Source organism: Salminus brasiliensis, chromosome 9 (assembly GCF_030463535.1).
Source record: "Salminus brasiliensis chromosome 9, fSalBra1.hap2, whole genome shotgun sequence".
In the NCBI taxonomy this organism is placed as follows: Eukaryota; Metazoa; Chordata; class Actinopteri; order Characiformes; family Bryconidae; genus Salminus; species Salminus brasiliensis.
Window position 1 is genome coordinate 1,056,769 of NC_132886.1, and position 22,024 is coordinate 1,078,792.

The following is a 22,024-nucleotide window of genomic DNA, read 5'->3' on the forward strand; positions in this document are numbered from 1 at the left end:
GTTGGGTACAGCCGGTTCAGACAGAACTGTGTTTTGGGTACAGTCGGTTCAGACAGAACTGTGTTGGTACAGTCGGGTTCAGGCAGAACTGTGTTGGGTACAGTCGGGTTCGTACAGAACTGTGTTGGTACAGTCGGGTTCAGACAGAACTGTGTTTTGGGTACAGTCAGGTTCAGACAGAACTGTGTTGGTACAGTCAGGTTCAGACAGAACTGTGTTGGGTACAGTCGGGTTCAGACAGAACTGTGTTGGTACAGTCGGGTTCAGACAGAACTGTGTTGGTACAGTCGGGTTCAGACAGAACTGTGTTGGGTACAGTCGGGTTCAGACAGAACTGTGTGTTGGGTACAGTCGGGTTCAGACAGAACTGTGTTGGTTACAGTCGGGTTCAGACAGAACTGTGTTGGGTACAGTCGGGTTCGTACAGAAGTGTGTTGGTACAGTCGGGTTCGGACAGAACTGTGTTGGGTACAGTCGGGTTCAGACAGAACTGTGTTGGGTACAGCCGGTTCAGACAGAACTGTGTTGGTACAGTCGGGTTCAGACAGAACTGTGTTGGTACAGTCGGTTTCAGACAGAACTGTGTTGGGTACAGTCGGGTTCAGACAGAACTGTGTTGGTACAGTCGGGTTCAGACAGAACTGTGTTTTGGGTACAGTCGGGTTCAGACAGAACTGTGTGTTGGTACAGTCGGGTTCGTACAGAACTGTGTTGGTACAGTCGGTTTCAGACAGAACTGTGTTGGGTACAGTCGGGTTCAGACAGAACTGTGTTGGGTACAGCCGGTTCAGACAGAACTGTGTTGGGTACAGTCGGGTTCGGACAGAACTGTGTTGGTACAGTCGGTTTCAGACAGAACTGTGTTGGGTACAGTCGGGTTCAGACAGAACTGTGTTGGGTACAGCCGGTTCAGACAGAACTGTGTTGGTACAGTCGGGTTCAGACAGAACTGTGTTGGTACAGTCGGGTTCAGACAGAACTGTGTTGGGTACAGTCGGGTTCAGACAGAACTGTGTTGGTACAGTCGGGTTCAGACAGAACTGTGTTTTGGGTACAGTCGGGTTCAGACAGAACTGTGTTGGTACAGTCGGGTTCAGACAGAACTGTGTTTTGGGTACAGTCGGGTTCAGACAGAACTGTGTGTTGGTACAGTCGGGTTCGTACAGAACTGTGTTGGTACAGTCGGGTTCAGACAGAACTGTGTGTTGGGTACAGTCGGGTTCAGACAGAACTGTGTTGGGTACAGTCGGGTTCAGACAGAACTGTGTTGGTACAGTCGGGTTCAGACAGAACTGTGTTGGGTACAGCCGGTTCAGACAGAACTGTGTTGGTACAGTCGGGTTCAGACAGAACTGTGTTGGTACAGTCGGGTTCAGACAGAACTGTGTTGGTACAGTCGGGTTCAGACAGACATGTCCGGGTTGGGATCCCTGTTAAACCACAGTAGGACACAAGCCTGCCTGTTTGGGTTCTGACGGGCCTACTGTTCAGCCTTCTGTTCAGCAGTTGACCCAGTCAGCAGCTGTTGCTGCAGTAGGATGGGCGGAGTTAGGCCGGGTGTGTGAATGGGGTGTGTGTGTGTCGGCGTTTGACAAACAGCTGCTGACTCCACAGAAGAGGTCTAAGCTCTGGATCTGCGGCTCTGGATGAAGCTGAGCTGCAGTCCTGTAGAAAGCGGGACTCGGCCTGTAGACTCAGAACCGAGGGGGACTGATGGCTGAAGTGTGGAATCGGGTCATAATGTGATTCCACTGAAACAGGATGTGGAGAACAACAGGAATAAGGGGCGAGCTGTGCGGGTCGAACACGGCTGTGAGCTCAGGAATGAACCACAGCGCAGGAAAGCCGCAGCACTGCACACTGTGGCGGTCTGGGTGAGGGACTGGCTGTCTGGTGGGCGAGGTTTGGGTTTGGGGGAACAGAGAGGATTTCTATAAGCTGAAACCCAAAAAGGTGAAACACAAGCACATCTGGGTTCAGTAGCACTACTGTTATAGTGCCTCACTTCAGCCATGTTCAGCTTCCTGTAGCTGCTGCTCTCATCAGATTCAGACCCTGACTCTGGCCTACAAAGCCAAGACTGGACCAGCCAGCCCCTCAGTACTTGGTGGCGATGGTCAAAAGCCTGATCTGCACCAAGAGCCCTTCCAGCTTCAAGTACGGCTCGGCTCGCCCCTCCATCCTTTAAGATCCACGGAAGACGAGCGTCCAGAGTTTTTACTGTCCTGCACCGAAGTGGAGGAACGAACTTCCCCTGGGTGTCCGAACAGCAGAGTCCAACGCTCGCTGTCCTCAAACCCAGACTGAAGTAGTGGTCAGTTTGTTAATGGTAAGAGGATGTTCGGAGCGGGTCACAGGGCCTGTCTGAGCTGTCCGTTACGGGCCGGTCTCGTGGAGTCGGCCTGGTTCAGGGTTTAAAGGAAGGGCACTGTAGTTGGGCATTTACTGCTGATGGAGCAGGACCGCTTCACCTGCTGGGATGGATGTGTGTGTGAGACTTCCTCTCGTGTGGTTTTACATGCTGAGACACAGACCTCAGAGAAATCACTGCTGTTTGATGGTGTTCCAGTTGGAGGAGACTCAGGGGGCTGGGTGGTGTTGAGTTAGTAGTGCAGGAACAGCAGTGGTGGAGATGCTGCATCAGTAGACTGCTCTCATGCACGTGGATTAAGCCTAGGCTTGGACTAAAGTGTAAAGACAACTGTGTTTTACTTTTAAACATCAATATTTATAAGATAGAGTTATGATAATCTTACACGAAATGGGACAAAAGTATTGGGACACCTGCACAGTCACTGCTTCTTCTGAAATGAAGGCTATTAAATAGCTGATCCTGCTTCTGTTGGAGTAACTGTCTCTACTGTCCAGAGAAGAAGACTTTCTACTAGATTCTGGAGGAGGAGCACAGTTCTTCCACTGCTCCACAGCTCAATGCTGGGGGGCTTTATACCCCTCTACTAGCCCACGCCTGGCATTAGGCAGCTTCATGTTTATCTGAGAACTTAAAGTAGCAGAATTCATTCATTTGAAGGGGTGTCCACAAACATCTGGACATATAGTGCATCTTTTTTGTACTGACCTCATTTTGAGATTACTGTTCAGATAATCTCTAGATGTTTTAAAGTAATTATATCGAGAGAAATGGGTTGACTTATTCTTTTGGCAGGTAATAGTGCTTATTATTTTAACACATGATGCAGATCATTTTGCTCCCTTCAAGAAATAATGACCTCATTAGGCTCCATAATGACCCTCAACCCCCAATTTAAAACCAGTTAGCAGTAATGGACTGCAGGGGTCATATGAGGTCACCGGCAATGGAGTTTTCCAAACATCACTGGACAGACGGTGTTTGAGTGAATAACCAGTGCCAGAACGCTGAGGGCAACCTCCCGCTCTGCTTCTGTCCAAATGTTTGTGGACAGCTTTTCTAATGAATGCATTCTGCTACTTTAAGCTGCACTCATTGCTGACACAGATGTGCAAATGCACACACAGCTTGTCTAATCCCTGTAGAGAAGAAGTACTGCCAATAGAATAGGACTCTCTGGAGCAGATCAACATCATGACCCTATTGGCTCCATGCTGCCTAATGCCAGGCGTGGCCTAGAGGGGTGTAAAGCCCCCCAGTATTGAGGAGCTGTGGAGCAGTGGAAGAGCTGTGTTCTCTGGAGTGATGATGGAGGAGCTCCATCCAGTACTTTTGGGATGGGATGGGGATGGTGAGGTGGGGTGGTGACCATCATCCAACATCCTGACCTCACTAACACTCTTGTTACTGAATGCAATCAAATCCTCACAGCAATGCTCCTCCTCCAGAATCTAGTAGAAAGTCTTCTTCTCTGGACAGTAGAGACAGTTACTCCAACAGAAGCAGCATCAACTCTTTTAATAGCCTTGATTTCTGAAGAAACAGTGAATGAACAGGTGTCCCAATACTTTTGTCCTTTTGTTCTTTGATAACTATAGTATTGCTCAGCGATTTTCAACATCACCGGTCTTCAGGTTTCTTCACTAAGCTGGGGCTGCAGTACAGCACAGTGCAGCACCTTCAACCCAGATGGAGGCTGTGGTCTACGGATCAGGGGCTAATCGGAACGGCCTCTGGAGAGCTTGTTGGGTTTAATGTGACTGGACTCACTTCTGTTCACAATGGGTTGTAGAGCAGTAGACCTGTGTGAGCCCCACTCTTCAGTGAGATACCTGGTCTTTTTGAAAGGTTGTATGGTGTATCCAGGGCTTTAGCGTGGAGCGTGCAAAGTGAGCCTGTGCTGGAAAAAGCCAAGCTGAGCAAACACAGGCGAAGGATCACACCTTTCCCAAAGATAACACCAAGCTTTATTCCACTGAGCCGTCCCTATCATGCTCCATATGTGTTGCTGTGCCAACACCTCAAACATCAACAGAGCAACAGCATGGCTGAGCATTCAAAGCCCAGCGCTTTCTCCAGGCGTTTCTCCACGGCGGCTATTGAGCCGCTAACTCGTCTGTTTTTGAGTTAGCGCGGGTGCTGAAAGCTTGTTTTCCCTCCGTGACCCCGAGCAGATGGCGGGGGAATGATCGGGGGACTCAATTCTGACATGGCAGGGGGCCCAAACACCTTGCTTTAATGTGACGTGACGTGGGAAGCTGGATGAGCGCGACGTCACAGGGTCTGCTGAAAGGTCTGGCCTGGCTGATGCCTTGTTTATGGACATCCGAAGCTTGCGGCAGCATTTACTGTAGAAACAGGAGTGGTCCTAGAACGGAGCCTCGTGGGACACCGCACCTTACTTTTGTACGTACAGAAACTTTGCTGTTATTATTCAGTAGAGGGTAAATCAGGGTCTTGGTCCAGATCATGTGGACCCCCAACAAAATGGTATAGCATGATCTATCCGGTCCCAAATACTACCTACTCCCTACGAGCCGGCGAGCCCAGCGAAGACACACAGCCCCAATTCTCTATCTCTATCTCTAAACTGTGCTGGACACCAGAGTACTAAAGAGGCCCGGTCCAAATCCTGACCCGTTTGAGTCTTGGTTCCCCTCAAGGTTTCTTCTTCTCGTTCTAAGGAAGTGGATCGGACTGGATATCTGTAAAGCTGTACATCAGTCAGCCGTAACATTAATACCACTGATCGCTGAGCTGAAGAACACTGATGATCTGGGTCCAGTGGCTCCTGTCCAGGGTGGCTCAGTTCTTGAAGGTGATGAAGGTGCTGAAGCTGGAAAAATGGACAAGCGTAAGAATCTGAGAACTGAGACTGAGAGGTTCTAGACAATGACTGGGTCAGAACATCTCCAGAACATCAGCAAGCAGGTCTTGTGGGGTGTTCTCTCTCTCCTGGTATGCAGAAACACCAAAGGTGCTCCAAGGAAGAACAACTGGTAGAACTCCATCCGGGTTAGGGGTGCTTAGGGCTCACTCTGGCTCAGGGGGTCTCACCGTCAGGGGGCCTGTGGAGTCCGTGCCTCGAATTGGGCCTATGCCGTGTTACGCAGGTGGTGCTAAAGTTATGGCTGATCCGTGTACATGCCATACAGGTTTCTGGAGCCTGGTTGGAGACAGTGGTGTTGGAGTACTGGTGCTAGTCGCTTGAGGCGAGTCGCTCTGCAGAGTGTGTTTGTAGGTCCGGCGGGACCGGCTCGTACCGGTGTGCAACTCCTGTTGGTTCTGTACTGGCCACACACACACATAGGCACACACACTTGCGGTAAGGTGTGGTGACTTCATCTCTCGAAACTGTCTGACTGCGCTCCGGTTCTCACCCCTGCCCCGCGGCACTCTGGGTAAAGGCTATAAATACAGGCTGGGAGTGAGAAGGCTGGAGGGATTAGTGCAGCTCCAGCGTCTGGCTCGGCTCCAGCTCCGCTGCAGGTCTTTGTGCTGCAGATGGATGGACGTCGTGCAGAAGAATGACGCGTGGATTCCCCCTTTTGTTCCCCTGAGCCCCTGGGCACAAGGCTCCGTTTCTCCAACAGGACTTTAGCCTCAGGCCTGTGGAGATCGTGGAGGGATTGAGTGTGTGTGTGTGTGTGTGTGTGTGTGTGGAAGACTCCCAGGGTGGTGGAGATACACTCTGAGGGCTAGATATACTAAGCCTTAGGCGCCAGCTTTCAGACACAAATTGGACCTGAAAAAGTGTGTGTGTGTGTTATGTATGAAAATGCTCTAAATGGACAAAAGTATTGGGACGCCTGCTAATTTGCTGTATCTTCTGAAATCAAGAGTATTAAAGAGCTGATCCTGCTCTAGTTGGAGTAACTGTCTCTACTGTCCAGAGAAGAAGACTTTCTACTAGATTTTTTTGGTGCAAAGCATTGCTGTGAGGATTTGATTGTATTTTGTGACAAGAGCATTAGAAGAACACTGATTTATACCCCTCTAGCCCACGCCTGGCATTAGGCAGCATTCTCTACAGGCACTAGACAAGCCGTGTGTATCTGGATGTTGTACAATATGTGAAAGGTCACAAACATCAGGACTAACTGGCTGGGTTTGGTGATGTTAGCATGGTGGTTAATCCACCTAGTTCCAGCAGTCCAGCTCTGTAGGTTTTCTCCTTCCGCACGACAGGAGCACATTTGTGGGTGGAGCCTGGATCAGGTAATTATACACCTGTGGAGTGAAGTATCTCTTTGTGACTGAACTTGGATCTCCTTTCTGGCCCCAAGCTAGCTGACAGCTCCACTCCTTTACTGCACCTTTTAAAGCCCGGGCTTCACAAGCGCTCGCAGGCAGTAGGCGGGCTTGTTTACAGTTTGTGTGATTAGAGAAAGCCTCGGTAAACGGGGTGTTCATTTCAGTTTGGGAGAATTATGGGTGCGTATCTGTCAACATCACCTCACCTGGCAGCAGGTATTGTGAAAACAGTAGGGGGCCTAGAACAGAGCCTTGTGGATCTAATGCAGAGACGTCAACATTTATGTTTATTGTATTATAAACATAAACAAACTGCCCACTGTGCTGCCCCCCCCCCCCCCCCCCCCCACACACACACACACTGTACATACAGCCCTGTAGTTGTGTAGCTGTTGTGTGGTTCTGTGTTTCTGTTCTTTCACAAATTCACCCTTAAAAAAATGCCACGGAATGTATTTACTGCATATTTCAGTTGTTGTCTGATCTATAGATGGTCGAGCGTTAGTTCGGTTGGGGTGAGAAATGCTCAGATGTGGTTCTACACTCCTATTTACCACCCTGTTACTTCACCTCGCAATCAAGCATGCTAAGTTTTCCTTTTATGAAGAAGTTCTGGAAAGAAAATAATGAGCTCTTATGCTTTTATTGGCTGGTTTATGTCACTGTGATGGCCCACAGCCACATAGCATAGCTTAGCATAGCTTAGCCTAGCTCAGTCCCTTCTGTGTCCTTTCTTTCTCTAGCTGAAGGGATTGTAGCCAGTCAGCCTAGACCCAGACCAGCCATTCTCCCTTCTCCTGTGCAGCTAGTGTTAGCTTTTAGCCGCTAGTCAGCTACTCTTTCTTCTCAAGTGTGGCCTTGCTTTAGCTTTCAGCCTGTTGTATTTGGCCATGAAAGGCTTTCTCTAGTGGGCGGGGTTTATGTTAACAGGGTGTAAATATGAAAAGTCAAGACTGTGATGTAACAGTTTTGGATGTTTGGAATCGGCCTGTTTTCCAGCTCTGTTCTGGTTCTGCTGGAGGTTCTTCTGAAGGTGGAACAGCAGTGTTGGAGGTTCACGGTTTCTCATTTCCATCTACTGAACCCTCAGCATTCAGCCATCACCAGATAAACAGTGTGATATTTTAAGGCACTCATAAGAGGGGAATTTTAGAAAGCCGCTTTTTTTTTATTCATCCAGATACACTGTATTGACAGAAGTTTTGGGACACCTGCTCCTTCACCGTTTCCTCTGAAAATAAGGGTATTAAAGAGCTGATCCTGCTTCTGTTGGAGTAACTGTCTCTACTGTCCAGAGAAGAAGACTTTCTACTAGATTCTGGAGGAGGAGCATTGCTGTGAGGATTTGATTGCATTTAGCAGAAACAGCATTAGTAAAAGCAGAAGAACACCATAGCTCCACAGGCTTTATACCCCTCTAGCCCACGCCTGGCATTATTAGGCAGCATGGAGCCAATAGGGTCATGATGTTGATCTGCTCCAGAGAGTCCTATTCTATTGGCAGTACTTCTTCTCTACAGGAACTAGACAAGCTGTGTGTGCATTTGCACATCTGTGTCAGCAATGGGTGCAGCTTAAAGTAGCAGAATGCGTTTATTAGAAGGGGTGTCCACAAATTTTTGGACACGTGGTGTAACTTAAGCATCCCCGAGGAGCTTCAGGACAGTCTTTAACACTGTGCTCGCGCTTTCTGGCCTGAAGGGCGAGGAAGGGGTGTTGACCTCTAACAGCCGTGCTGAGACCGTTCGCTCGTGAGCACTGAGACGGACTGAATGTCCGGTGGGTTCTGTCTTGGTTCGCTCCGCTCCTCCGCTGCAGAAGGTTCTACCTGCCGGCTGTGTTCCATTAGAGCAGCTCTGGGGTGTGTGTTAGAACACAAAGCAAACACACACTGCACTCGCTCCCCCAGGACTCAGCATATGGGACGTATATGTGTGTGTGTGTGTGTGTGTGTGTGTGTGTGTGTGTGTGCAGGAACAGGAGAGTGTGGTGGTGAAGTTAAGCTGGAGGAATTTGTCCATTCAGAGGCCCAGCAGAGCTCCTTTCCAAAACCTGTTTACTTTTCTCCACTGCTTTGACAACTGGGGATGAATTCTGCAGTGGAGAGCAGACAAGTTCCAACCTGGAGAAGAGAAAGGCTGACAGCATGTCTCAGAGCTTCTGCAAAGCGTGGCATGGAGATACGTTCAGATCTGAATGACAAATTCAGTGAAAAGTAAAGATGAACTGCTGTTATTCAGCAGCAGCAGCTCCAACCAGGAGATACGAGGTTCAGGCCGTGACCTGTCTACACACTTCTCATACGGTACTCATACTACACCATGGGTCATATACAGTGCTCCACAGATGCCTAGGGGAGTCAAAATGTCATAATATTATATATTCACTGATCAGCCATAACATTAGGACCTAATATTGAGTGGATCCCCGCCACAACAGGAGGCATGGACTCCACAGGACCTCTGAGGGTGTCCTGCTATGGTGTCTGGAGCACCAAGACTAACGTCAGCAGCAGATCCTTTAAGTCCTGTAAGGTGTGAGGTGGACGGGGCCTCCATGACCCTGTCGCCGGTTCACCGGTTGTCCTAGGTACTGACTCCTGCATACCAGGAACCCAAACAAGACCTGCTTGCTGATGTTCTGGAGATGTTCTGAACCAGTCATTATCTAGAACATCACAGTCTGGTTCTTGTCAAAGTGTCTCAGACTCTCCTAGTCTTCTCCTGCTCTGTGGTCATCAGTTATGGTCATGGTCAGAGTGTTCAGCAGCTGCTTAGAGGAGCTCAGGGCTGCTGATTGTTGGGGCGAGGTTTGAGGATTTGCTTCTGATCAAGCTCTGGATGATGGCAGGTTTATCCGAGCGGTCAGATCTGTTCTTCATCTTTGGGATCACTTCATCTTCTTCTCTCTGGTCTGCTGCCGCTCACACTGCTGCACGTCTGGATGTTGAGAGTGTGTGTGATGTGTCTGACACCAGCTCCTGTCTGTCCTCCTGCCGAGGAGCTGAGGGTCAGGACACTCTGTAGTTAAACATCCTGCTAATTAGCGGGTTTGGATAGTGTTGCGCTGTCCTGCACACTGTCCGAGCGGGAAGCGTAAACACTGCAGTGATAGCGGAGCCGCAGGACAGCTCAGTGCTGTTACTGTAGCAGAACCGTCCTCGAGACTTTAGATAACTCGGCCCTCTCCGGCCACTACAGGCGAGACGGCTGACCTCCAGAACCTTCACTCCAACCCACATCAGTGTGTGTCGGCAGAGGAGTGACTGCACTGTACCGGGGTTTTACACGTCTCATCATCTTACTTAATGAATACATCATTATCATTATTATTATTATTATTATTATTATTATATATACACAGTGCTGTTTATTGAGTTTAGACTAGACTGAGGAGAACCTTGGAGATGTTCTAATGATGAACACAGTGATGGAGAACCTCCACCACTTTCTAATATCAGAGTTTTACTGAGCTGGTCAGCAGCTCTACTCTCTGATGTACACAGGGGGCTAACACTTCTGCACAGTGCTGAATATATGCATATGGTGTGATGTGGTCGTTGGTTGTAAGGTTTTTAATTAATAATTAATAATGTAAAGGTGTAGGTACACACAGCGAAGCGTTAGAGAAACATTAGATTACTGAGTGGATTGAAGGTGGGCTCACCCGGATTTCCCTCTCGCTCAGTGAACTGATGGGAAAGTGTGGTCAGCGAGGCCCAGTCAGATCTCCACAGCGGCCGTTAAAGTCATCCTCTCTGTCCAGGCTGATGTGCGTCCTGCTCTGGGTAACCCCCGGGCTGTAGTTAATAATAGCAGCTGCTATATTAGCAGACAAAAGTGGCAGATTTAAGGCGGTAACCTGGGGCTGTAATAACACAGTGCTGGAGCTCGCTGTGTGTTTCTGAGCGCCGTAAACCCATTTATTCCGCCGGCCGCGCGCTGGACGTGTAAAAACGACCCCGAAATTACACATAATGAGTGAGTGGCCTGCCAGCGCAGCCGCTCGGGGCGACCGAAACAGTCGCAGGCTGTCAGTCCGGGCCCCCTGGACCTTTAGTTGTGAGACTTCGCTGCCGCGGAAGCCTCAGAATGCTGGTCAGCTGGGTTCCAGCCGGGCGGAGCGGTCCGCCAGCTCGTTTACGGATGCTCGCTCTAAAATAAGACAACAGGAGAGGGGCTAGAGATGGGTCAGGCACTGCATGTCCAAATGTTTGTGGACACCCTTTTTAATAGTGCACCCATTGCTGACACAGATGTGCAAATGCACACATACACACAGCCGGTCTAGTGCCTGTAGAGAAGAAGTACTGCCAATAGAATAGGACTCTCTGGAGCAGATCAACATCATGACCCTATTGGCTCCATGCTGCCTAATAATGCCAGGCGTGGGCTAGAGGGGTATAAAGACCCCCAGCATTGAGGAGCTGTGGAGCAGTGGAGGAGCTGTGTTCTCTGGAATGATGGTGGAGGAGCTCCATCCAGTACTTTTGGGATGAGTTGGGGATGATGAGGTGGGGTGGTGATCATCATCATCCAACATCCTGACCTCACCAACACTCTTGCAGCTGAATGCAATCAAATCCTCACAGCAATGCAACATTGTTTAACTGTTTAAGGAATCATGTGATTGTATGTGTGGGGCTGGATGATGAGGACGAGCTCTTGTTCATGTGTTGATCCTCCTGGTTTACTTCAGGACTTTGTAATATCTGCCTTTAATGAGAGCTTGTATATAATATATAATTTCAGCTTCGTCAGCGATTTCATTAAAAACTTTTCTGCTGCTTGATGCGAAAGGAAAATTCTCACTGTTCTCATTTCCCTGGACAGATCTACCAGAGGAAGACCATACCTGCCCAGTATCGTTATTATACTCATGCTGGATCACTGACCTCTGGTGACCTCCGGTGAAAAATCCTGTATTTTTTAATATTACAATCTAATATTGAAATACAACATAACTATAATGAGAGTCAGTTTTTAACCGGCCTGGGTTTTATAGCCTGGTTTCAGAACTGGTCACTGATAAACACACATATACTGTAAACAGGATGGTTATAAGGCTGGAGGCAGCAGTGTAGGGTCAGGTCTGGTCAGGTCAGGTAGTTTGGACCGATGTTGTTGATGAATTTATCCAAATAACAAATACCATACAGTTCTGCTCCTCCAGTTTTAGTGCTTCCAAAAAGTATTAAAGTAATGTAGTGGTGTTGCTTTCACTGCAAAAATACCTCTAGTACATTCAGTACCATCAGTACCTCCAATACCTCCAGTACCATCAGTATAATCAGTACCTCCAATACCTCCAGTACCATCAGTACCTTCAATACCTCTAGTACCATCAGTACCATCAGTACCTCCAATACCTCCAGTACCATCAGTACCATCAGTACCTTCAATACCTCCAGTACCATCAGTACCTCCAATACCTCCAGTACCATCAGTAACTCCAATACCTCCAGTACCATCAGTAACTCCAATACCTCCAGTACCATCAGTATAATCAGTACCTCCAATACCTCCAGTACCATCAGTATAATCAGTACCTCCAATACCTCCAGTACCATCAGTACCTCCAATACCTCCAGTACCATCAGTAACTCCAATACCTCCAGTACCATCAGTATAATCAGTACCTCCAATACCTCCAGTACCATCAGTACCTTCAATACCTTCAATACTTTCAACACCATCAGTACCTCCAGTACTTCCAGTACCATCAGTACCTCCAATACCTTCAGTACCATTAGTACTTCCAATACCATTAGTACCATCAGTACCATTGCACCAACGATACCATCAGTACCTCCAACACCTCCAACACAAACTTATTTCCAGCAGAATCTAGCTCAATACAGAGGCCGAGCTCCATGTAGAACCTAGGTCCACCCAGAACGTAGAGAAGCGTGTGTGATCTGTAGCTGAAGCGAGCGCAGGCTCGGTATGTCAGTCCAGACGGTGTTCCTGCGTCTCAGTGCTGAAGCCAGACCTCAGACTGCATTCCTGCAGCTGAGCACCGTGAGGAGAGGGGTGGTACAGCAGCCCGTCCACTCTCCGATTCCTCCAGCAAGTTTAAACACACTGAGCTCCGGCCTGTTTGGCTTCACATGCTGGGTCGTGCTCGGGGGGCGGGGGGTGGGGGGTTTGGGGTTGTCCAGACATGCGGCAGGGGTCTCGGGGGGTTGGGTTTTTAGACAAAGCAGAATCTCTTCAGTTTACTCTGCCTTACCTGACGTACCATCAGCCCAGCCTTCAGAGTAAACACATCCCGCACTGCTGCATGACGAACATCCAGTGAATGCAGATGCAGTACGGTGGTGTGCAAAAGTGTAGGCACCCCAGTCACTCTGTGCAGGTGTGAATAGGTCACTCCCTCTGCAGAGACACACTTCTGCGCATCCTAAAGCTGCATTCAGTGAGAATTGCTCACTCAGTTTCTTGCTCCTGGGCTCCCCCTTCAGTCAGAAGAATGTCATTCTCTGTTTATGCCACACCTACAGGACACACTGTACACGTGCATTTCTGGACAGTGTGAGAGCTGCAGAAGCTTGATCTGAAGGTGTAGCAACTTGTGGGCTGAGTAATACTACAGGATTTTACACTAATATGACTCGGTTTAATCAGCGTCACCACTTCACTGGAGTTCCAGGATGATTTGATTGTATTCAACCCCGAGAGTGCGAGAATTAATGAGGTCAGATATTCATATTGGGTGATTAGTTCTGCCACTGAAACAGCCCTCTAGCACTGGGCACAGTGACCTTAAGGGCATCCTGTTGTACTGGTCAATGCTTTTCTGTGAAGATACAGCTGAGTGTGATCACCTGCATCCTTATAGCAGCTGAACTCACTCAGGCTGTCCGGATACTTTTGGACATGTATTTAATGTGTAAATCTCTCTGTCTTGTGTTTCAGGCTGACGGGTAACGAGCCCCTGTCCATCCTGCCGCTGAGTGGCCAGCCCGAGGAGAGGTCAGCTAAGGCGCACTATAAGCTGTGTGACCGGCTGAAACTGGAGAAGAAGCAGCGCAGGATGTGCAGAAGAGACCCCGGCGTGGCCGAGACCCTGATGGAGGCCATCAGCATGAGCGCCCTGGAGTGTCAGTACCAGTTCCGCTTCGAGAGGTGGAACTGCACCCTGGAGGGCCGCAATCGAGCTAACATTTTAAAGAGAGGTGAGGCCTGCTAAAGATACTGAATCATTCATAGTAGATACAAAATGATTCATAGTGGATACTGAATGATTCATTGTAGATACGGAATGATTCATAGAGGATACTGAATGATTCATAGGGAATACTCAGTAATTCATAGTAGATACTGAATAATTCATACTGGATGCTGAATGATTCATAGTGGATCCTAAATAATTCATAGTGGATCCTGAATTATTCATAGTGGATACAGAATGATTCATAGAGAATACTGAATGATTCATTGTAGATATGGAATGATTCATAGAGGATACTGAATAATTCATAGGGAATACTCAGTAATTCATACTGGATCCTGAATAATTCATAGAGGATACTGAATAATTAATAGTAGATACTGAATGATTAGGCTGAGGAATGTGAACAGAATAATGCTCCTGAATCAGCAGTTTCAGCAGTCAGATGTTTGCTCTTGGACCCATGGTTCTTCTCCTTTGCAGGATTTAAAGAGACAGCGTTCCTCTACGCCATTTCCTCAGCCGGCCTGACCCATGCCATGGCCAAAGCGTGCAGCGCTGGACGTATGGAGCGCTGCACCTGCGACGAGGCTCCAGATCTGGAGAACAGAAAGGCCTGGCAGTGGGGGGGCTGCGGAGATAACCTCAAATACAGCAACAAGTTCGTCAAAGACTTCCTGGGCAAGAGGTCAAACAAGGACCTGCGCGCTCGGGTGGACATGCACAACAGCAACGTAGGCATGAAGGTGGGTGAGAACAGTGGGAGAAGCTCTTACAGCTCACTACAGGATCATATACACAATTATAGAGCGCCCCCTACGCTTCCTGCAGTGTATTACAGTCTGTCCGAATGAGAGTGAGGATCGTATGAGCATTATAGAGCATTATAGAGCGTCCCCTACACTTCCTGTAGTGTATTACAGTCTGTCAGAATGAGCGTGTGGATCATATGAGCACTATACAGCATTATAGAGCGCCCCCTACACTTCCTGTAGTGTATTACAGTCTGTCAGAATGAGCGTGTGGATCATATGAGCACTATACAGCATTATAGAGCGCCCCCTACACTTCCTGTAGTGTATTACAGTCTGTCAGAATGAGCGTGTGGATCATATGATCATTATAGAGCGCCCCCTACGCTTCCTGTAGTGTATTACAGTCTGTCAGAATGAACGTGTGGATCATATGATCATTATAGAGCATTATAGAGCGCCCCCTACGCTTCATGTAGTGTATTACAGTCTGTCAGAATGAGCGTGTGGATCATATGAACATTATAGAGCATTATAGAGCACCCCCTACGCTTCCTGTAGTGTATTACAGTCTGTCAGAGTGAGCGTGTGGATCATATGAACATTATAGAGCATTATAGAGCGCCCCCTACGCTTCCTGTAGTGTATTACAGTCTGTCAGAATGAGCGTGTGGATCATATGAACATTATAGAGCATTATAGAGCGCCCCCTATGCTTTCTGTAGTGTATTACAGTCTGTCAGAGTGAGCGTGTGGATCATATGAACATTATAGAGCGCCCCCTACACTTCCTGTAGTGTATTACAGTCTGTCAGAGTGAGCGTGTGGATCATATGAACATTATAGAGCATTATAGAGCGCCCCCTATGCTTCCTGTAGTGTATTACAGTCTGTCAGAGTGAGCGTGTGGATCATATGAACATTATAGAGCATTATAGAGCGCCCCCTACGCTTCCTGTAGTGTATTACAGTCTGTCAGAATGAGCGTGTGGATCATATGAACATTATAGAGCATTATAGAGCGCCCCCTACACTTCCTGTAGTGTATTACAGTCTGTCAGAATGAGCGTGTGGATCATATGAACATTATAGAGCATTATAGAGCGCCCCCTACGCTTCCTGTAGTGTATTACAGTCTGTCAGAATGAGCGTGTGGATCATATGAACATTATAGAGCATTATAGAGCGCCCCCTACGCTTCCTGTAGTGTATTACAGTCTGTCAGAATGAGCGTGTGGATCATATGAACATTATAGAGCATTATAGAGCGCCCCCTACACTTCCTGTAGTGTATTACAGTCTGTCAGAATGAGCGTGTGGATCATATGAACATTATAGAGCATTATAGAGCGCCCCCTACACTTCCTGTAGTGTATTACAGTCTGTCAGAATAAGCGTGTGGATCATATGAACAATATAGAGCATTATAGAGCGCCCCCTACGCTTCCTGTAGTGTATTACAGTCTGTCAGAGTGAGCGTGTGGATCATATGAACATTATAGAGCATTATAGAGCGCCCCCTACACTTCCTGTAGTGTATTACAGTCTGTCAGAATAAGCGTGTGGATCATATGAACAATATAGAGCGCCCCCTACCTCATACAACCATGTAGTCTCAATTTGAAATGAGAAAAAGTAAAGAGAGAGAGAGAGTTGAGCTGGGAGAGAGAGGTAAAGGTGGGCTGGTGAAAGCTGCAGATCCAGCAGGGTGGGATCAGAGGGAAAAGTGAAGCGTCAGCGCGAGCCGAGGCCGAGTCCAGCACATTCCCAGATTTGTGCTCCATATGGGAACTGACCCCAAACCTCGTGCTCTCACTGCATGAGCAGCGAAGAGCAGAACAACAACAGAACCGCTCTGCTGTAAATCTCTTATCACAGCCCAAACGACCTGAGAAGGACGGACAGAGCCGGCGGCCGGGGGTGGAGGGGGTGGAGGTTGTCGTTACAGGGAGGGAGGGGGGTTAGCGGGGGGGTTTGGGGGGTGTAGTGCTGTAATTTATTTTCGTACTAAAACGAAAATGGCAACAATATGCGAAGGCCTGAGCGAACACAGCGAGAGCCAGACCAGGCGTTTGTTTTGGCTGAGAGTCATCAGAGCCCCCCCCCCCCCCCTTTTCTTCATTTCCAGTCTTCCAGAGACTTTAGGACCTTCCCTCCTGACACACACCGCCAGACGGGTGTGAGTGTGTGTGTGTTCCACCCTCCTTACACCCCTCCTGATAAACCAGCACTTTTTAAATTACTGAATTAAACAGTCCATTAAAGCCCAGCTCTTTACGCTCCGCTTCACACTGGAATTCACAGCCTACAGTTTAGCCCCGCCCATTCAGCCTGCAGCAGTCTAGCCCCACCCATTCAGCCTACAGCAGTTCAGCCCACCCATTCAGCCTGCAGCAGTTTAGCCCCGCCCATTTAGCCTACAGCAGTTTAGCCCCACCCATTCAGCCTACAGCAGTTTAGCCCCACCCATTCAGCCTGCAGCAGTGTACCCCACCCATTCAGCCTACAGCAGTGTAGCCCACCCATTCAGCCTGCAGCAGTGTAGCCCCGCCCATCCAGCCTACAGCAGTGTAGCCCCGCCCATCCAGCCTACAGCAGTGTAGCCCCACCCATTCAGCCTACAGCAGTGTAGCCCACCCATTCAGCCTACAGCAGTGTAGCCCCGCCCATCCAGCCTACAGCAGCAATTTAGCCTAAGAGGGGTTGTTAAGGGTTCTTTAGTTAAGGCATAGGTTCTCTGCTTAGAGCGTTTGAATGCTTAAATGGTTCTCTGGCCGGTTAAAGAGTTCTTCTTTAAGTAGATTAAGGTTCTTCAGAAATCCGTTTTTGCTAAGAATGTAGACTTTAACTATGTAGGGCCGGTTTCCCAGACAGGGACTAAGCCTAGTCCTGGACTGCTCAGCATCTGGAATGGAGGTTCTCCACTGAGAGCTTAGTCTAGTCCAGCAGGACTAGGGTTCCTACTGACCCGTCGCTTGTTAACTTCTGCTTGCGTAATCACTCCGCTGCTCCGGTCTGTCTCCAATTAGCTGGAGCGTGACCCTAGCTTGGCCCGAAGACCAGCTTAAACCTAAACAAACTGATTGAACCGCGACCCGGTGTGTATTTGGAGAGGGTTCACAGCCCTTTAACGAACGCCTGGCTAAAGTCAGGGACATCACTCTGCTGCGTCCACTATATCTCTCAGTAGTGCAGCAGAGTCAACATTATCAGAGCTATGGTCACTGGCCGTGAGTGAGACCTACTGGACGTCCGCCGTGCTTTCGGGACGCTCTGCGTTTCCCAGCGGGGAACAGACGGCGTGTGGACGGTATCAGTCAAAACACTGCATTCAGGCTGCACTCCAGAGGTGCTGGAGCTCACACCACCCCTCTTCCAACCACGGCTGCAGGTGGAGGCCTGCACTTCTACAGCATGGGGCTAATACCTCACACTGCTGCATCCCAGTCCACACTGCACTGCACTGCATTCAGAAAGGCTACTGGTGGATTGGCCTGGTCAGTCCTACAGGAGCTGTAAGACATCACCTTCAGAATGATGATATTCCCCTTAGATTCTTTATGGAATGAATGGGATGAATGCAGAAGACCCCAACAGTGGGACCATCACGTTGCTCTCCCCTGGACCACCTGAATGGAGCTTCTATTCCTTAACTATGTTTGAAGTGGAGGACACTCTCCTTCTAGAGAGAGCATGTCCCACATAATAGGCCGCCTGTGCCCGAACCCAGTCCCAGGTCCAGTCCCAGGTTTAAATTAAAGAGCCGCGTTAGAACACAGACATGCCTTCAGAGATACCATCGCAGATGTGGAATTGGTGTCATTAGGTAAGAATGTGGTAATATTCTCCCCTCCGCTGCTCAGCCGTACATCATCATTAAGTCCCAGCATCAAAGCCCAGAGCTCGCTTGTTTTGGAAATAGCTTTATTAATTTAGAGCACCAGTATCTTCAGATCTCCCACATGCGTGGTGTGGTTGAGGTCGCTTTGATCTGGTGCAGCTGGGTGACGCTCTTTTCTTTGGTTTAAAAACTCCAGCTGCTCTTCATCCCGCTTTGAGATGATCTGTCCTGTGGGTCTAAAATCACTTAAGAGATGCCTGCTCTTTCACTGTCTCTACTGTCCAGAGAAGAAGACTTTCTACTAGATTCTGGAGAAGGAGCATTGCTGTGAGGGTTTGATTGTATTCAGCAACAAGTGTGTGTTAGTGAGGTCAGGATGTTGGATGATGATCATCACCCCACCTCATCATCCCCAACTCATCCCAAAAGTACTGGATGGAGCTCCTCCACCATCACTCCAGAGAACACAGTTCTTCCACTGCTCCACAGCTCTTCAATGCTGGGGGTCTTTATACCCCTCTAGCCCACGCCTGGCATTATTAGGCAGCATGGAGCCAATAGGGTCATGATGTTGATCTGCTCCAGAGGGTCCTATTCTATTGGCAGTACTTCTACTCTACAGGGACTAGACAAGCTGTGTGTGCATTTGCACATCTGTGTCAGCAGTGGGTGCAGCTTAAAGTAGCAGAATGAATGAATTAGAAGAGGTGTCCATAAATATTTGGACAGGTAGTGTATGTGTATTATGTCGGCATGCAGGCTGCTTTAGGTTCTGAAGGTTAATCCAGCCCTGACCGCTGCTGTTTGTGTTTTTGCCAGGTGATCAAGGCAGGTGTGGAGACGACCTGTAAGTGCCACGGCGTTTCCGGCTCCTGCACGGTGCAGACCTGCTGGAGGCAGCTGGCCCCCTTCCACGAAATCGGCAAGCAGCTGAAGCAGCGCTACGAGACTTCGCTGAAGGTGGGCAGCTCCAGTAACGAGGCCACAGGGGAGGGGGAAATCCCCAATCCTCGCACCCCCGGACACCATCACCAGCTGACCCCTGAGCCCCGGCCCTCGGACCCCATCCCCAGGACCACCGACCTGCTGCACATCGAGGATTCGCCCAACTTCTGCCGGCCCAGCAAGTACTCCGCCGGAACGTCGGCTCGGAAGTGCTACAAGGACAAGAACTGCGAGGCCATCTGCTGTGGGCGTGGCCACAACACGCAGAGCCGCACGGTGACGCGGCCCTGCCAGTGCCAGGTGCGCTGGTGCTGCTACGTGGAGTGCAAGCAGTGCACCCAGAAGGAGGAGGTGTATACGTGCAAGGGGTAAACGGACAAACAACAACAAATCAACAACAACATAAACACACCCCTGACCCTTTCTCCCAGCAACCCCAACTAGACTGGAAGGGGGCGGAAGGAGGAGGTCTACACCTGGAAAGTGTAAGCAACAACAGCCCCATCTACAGCAACCCACGGCAAACCGTGACCAATGGTAACTGTACTAAGGATCTCTGAGGGTGGGGTGCACTCGAAAACGCTTCATTATGACCTACAGGAATCAGGAGTAACCAATGGTAGCCATGCTAGGCAGCCTATCAGAGAATTGGGCAGAGAAATGAAAAACACCTGCAAGGGGTAAAAAAGTGGGATTCTCTCCCACCCCCACAGTATCCAACGACAACCATCCTAAAGGGTCTCCAAGACTGAAAGTGGGCTATTGCGAGATCTGGAAAACGGGGTAAAGGAGGGCAAACAATAAGAACTGGTGCAGTAGTAGAAGGGTTCATACCTTCAAGAGGTAAAAGCAACAGAAAGCTCCATCAGTCTAGAGGTGGAGCTCCATCAGACTAAAAGTGGAGCTCCATCAGTCTAGAGGTGGAGCTCCATCAGTCTAGAGGTGAAGCTCCATCAGACTAAAAGTGGAGCTCCATCAGTCTAGAGGTGGAGCTCCATCAGTCTAGAGGTGAAGCTCCATCAGTCTGGAGGTAAAGCTTCATCAGTCTAGAGGTGAAGCTCCATCAGTCTAAAAGTGGAGCTCCATCAGTCTAAAGGTGGAGCTCCATCAGTCTAGAGGTAAAGCTCCATCAGTCTAGAGGTGAAGCTTCATCAGTCTAGAGGTAAAGCTCCATCAGTGTAGAGATGTTGCTTCATCAGTCTAGAGGTGAAGCTCCATCAGACTAAAAGTGGAGCTCCATCAGTCTAGAGGTGGAGCTCCATCAGTCTAGAGGTGAAGCTCCATCAGACTAAAAGTGGAGCTCCATCAGTCTAGAGGTGGAGCTCCATCAGTCTAGAGGTGAAGCTCCATCAGTCTAGAGGTGAAGCTCCATCAGTCTAAAAGTGGAGCTCCATCAGTCTAGAGGTGAAGCTCAATCAGTCTAGAGGTGGAGCTCCATCAGTCTAGAGGTAAAGCTCCATCAGTGTAGAGGTGGAGCTTCATCAGTCTAGAGGTGAAGCTTCATCAGTCTAGAGGTAAAGCTCCATCAGTGTAGAGGTGGAGCTTCATCAGTCTAGAGGTGAAGCTCCATCAGTCCTGCCCTGGGTCTAGAACATAGGAGGGTTTTTTAGAGGCAGCCCATACACTACTTTTCAAAAACCTACTTCTATATGTGTGTGTGTGTGTGTGTGTGTGTGTGTGTGTGTGTGTACAGTATGTTTGTATGACGGAGCTATTTCTAACAACAGTTCGGAACTAGCGTTAGATAAAGAAATGGACAGGGGTGTCAGATTTGTTCTATAAGCACATATATTCTACACCCACACAATAGTGTGTGTATGCATTGTGTACATAGATTAAATTGTAATATAGTTATTTTATATATATATATATATATATCTTCACACCACTTATCGTAACGTAAAAATAACCACTAATCGCACAAATGCGCTGTTATTTGTGTGTTCTTGTTGACTTTTTAAAGACTCTCTCTTTAAATTCCCTCGCTGGACACGGCCCTCGCTGAAGCAGAGACTTGCTGACGTGTCCTTCAGGCGTCCCGGTTGTATGTGGAGTTATTTATGCAGCTTTGAGGACCGGTCCTACGTGAGGAAAGAACTACGTTAAATTCCTGCATCCGTGTATTTCCCTCGTCTCGCTGTCGAGTGCCGGCGAAAGCCTTTATCCAGTCCATTTACCGCTTTAACGTCTTCTCGGCCTTAAAGGAACTCTGAGAGATGACTGTTCAGGGAACCAGTTGAACCACTATGGCCTCTTCTGTACAGGACGTCCGAGGAGAACCCTCCGGAACCTCGTTAAATATCCGCAGACTCGTTGCTTCAGCAGCAATCCGAACGCCGCGGCGGTTCACAGCCAATCACACGCCGTTGGAAGGCTACTTTACTCGAGGGACGGGCGTTATGACGATATACATATGCACACAGAATTGCCAATAGAATAGGACTCTCTGGAGCAGATCAGCATCATGACCCTATTGGCTCCATGATGCTGTATTTTTGGATGGGATGAGTTGGGGAGTTCTGACCTAACACCGACAGACCAAAGACAGTCTACAGTCAGGCACAGAACACAGACAGACTACAGTCAGACACAGAACACAGGCAGACTACAGTCAGACACAGAACACAGGCAGACTAAAGACAGTCTACAGTCAGACACAGAACACAGGCAGACTAAAGACAGTCTACA

The 22,024-nt window shown here is 48.8% G+C and overlaps 1 protein-coding gene across 1 annotated transcript in view; it reads left to right on the forward strand.

Moving 5' to 3' along the window:
* The window catches only part of wnt9a (wingless-type MMTV integration site family, member 9A), a 40,684-nt gene extending 20,489 nt beyond the window's left edge, over window positions 1-20,195 (forward strand). Inside the window, exons 2-4 of the mRNA XM_072687081.1 lie at window positions 13,543-13,802; window positions 14,282-14,544; window positions 19,211-20,195. Coding sequence (XP_072543182.1) covers window positions 13,543-13,802; window positions 14,282-14,544; window positions 19,211-19,708 — 1,021 coding nt within the window. The 3' untranslated portion in view covers window positions 19,709-20,195. The remainder of the gene's footprint in view (window positions 1-13,542; window positions 13,803-14,281; window positions 14,545-19,210) is intronic.
* Window positions 20,196-22,024: the final 1,829 nt, after the last annotated feature.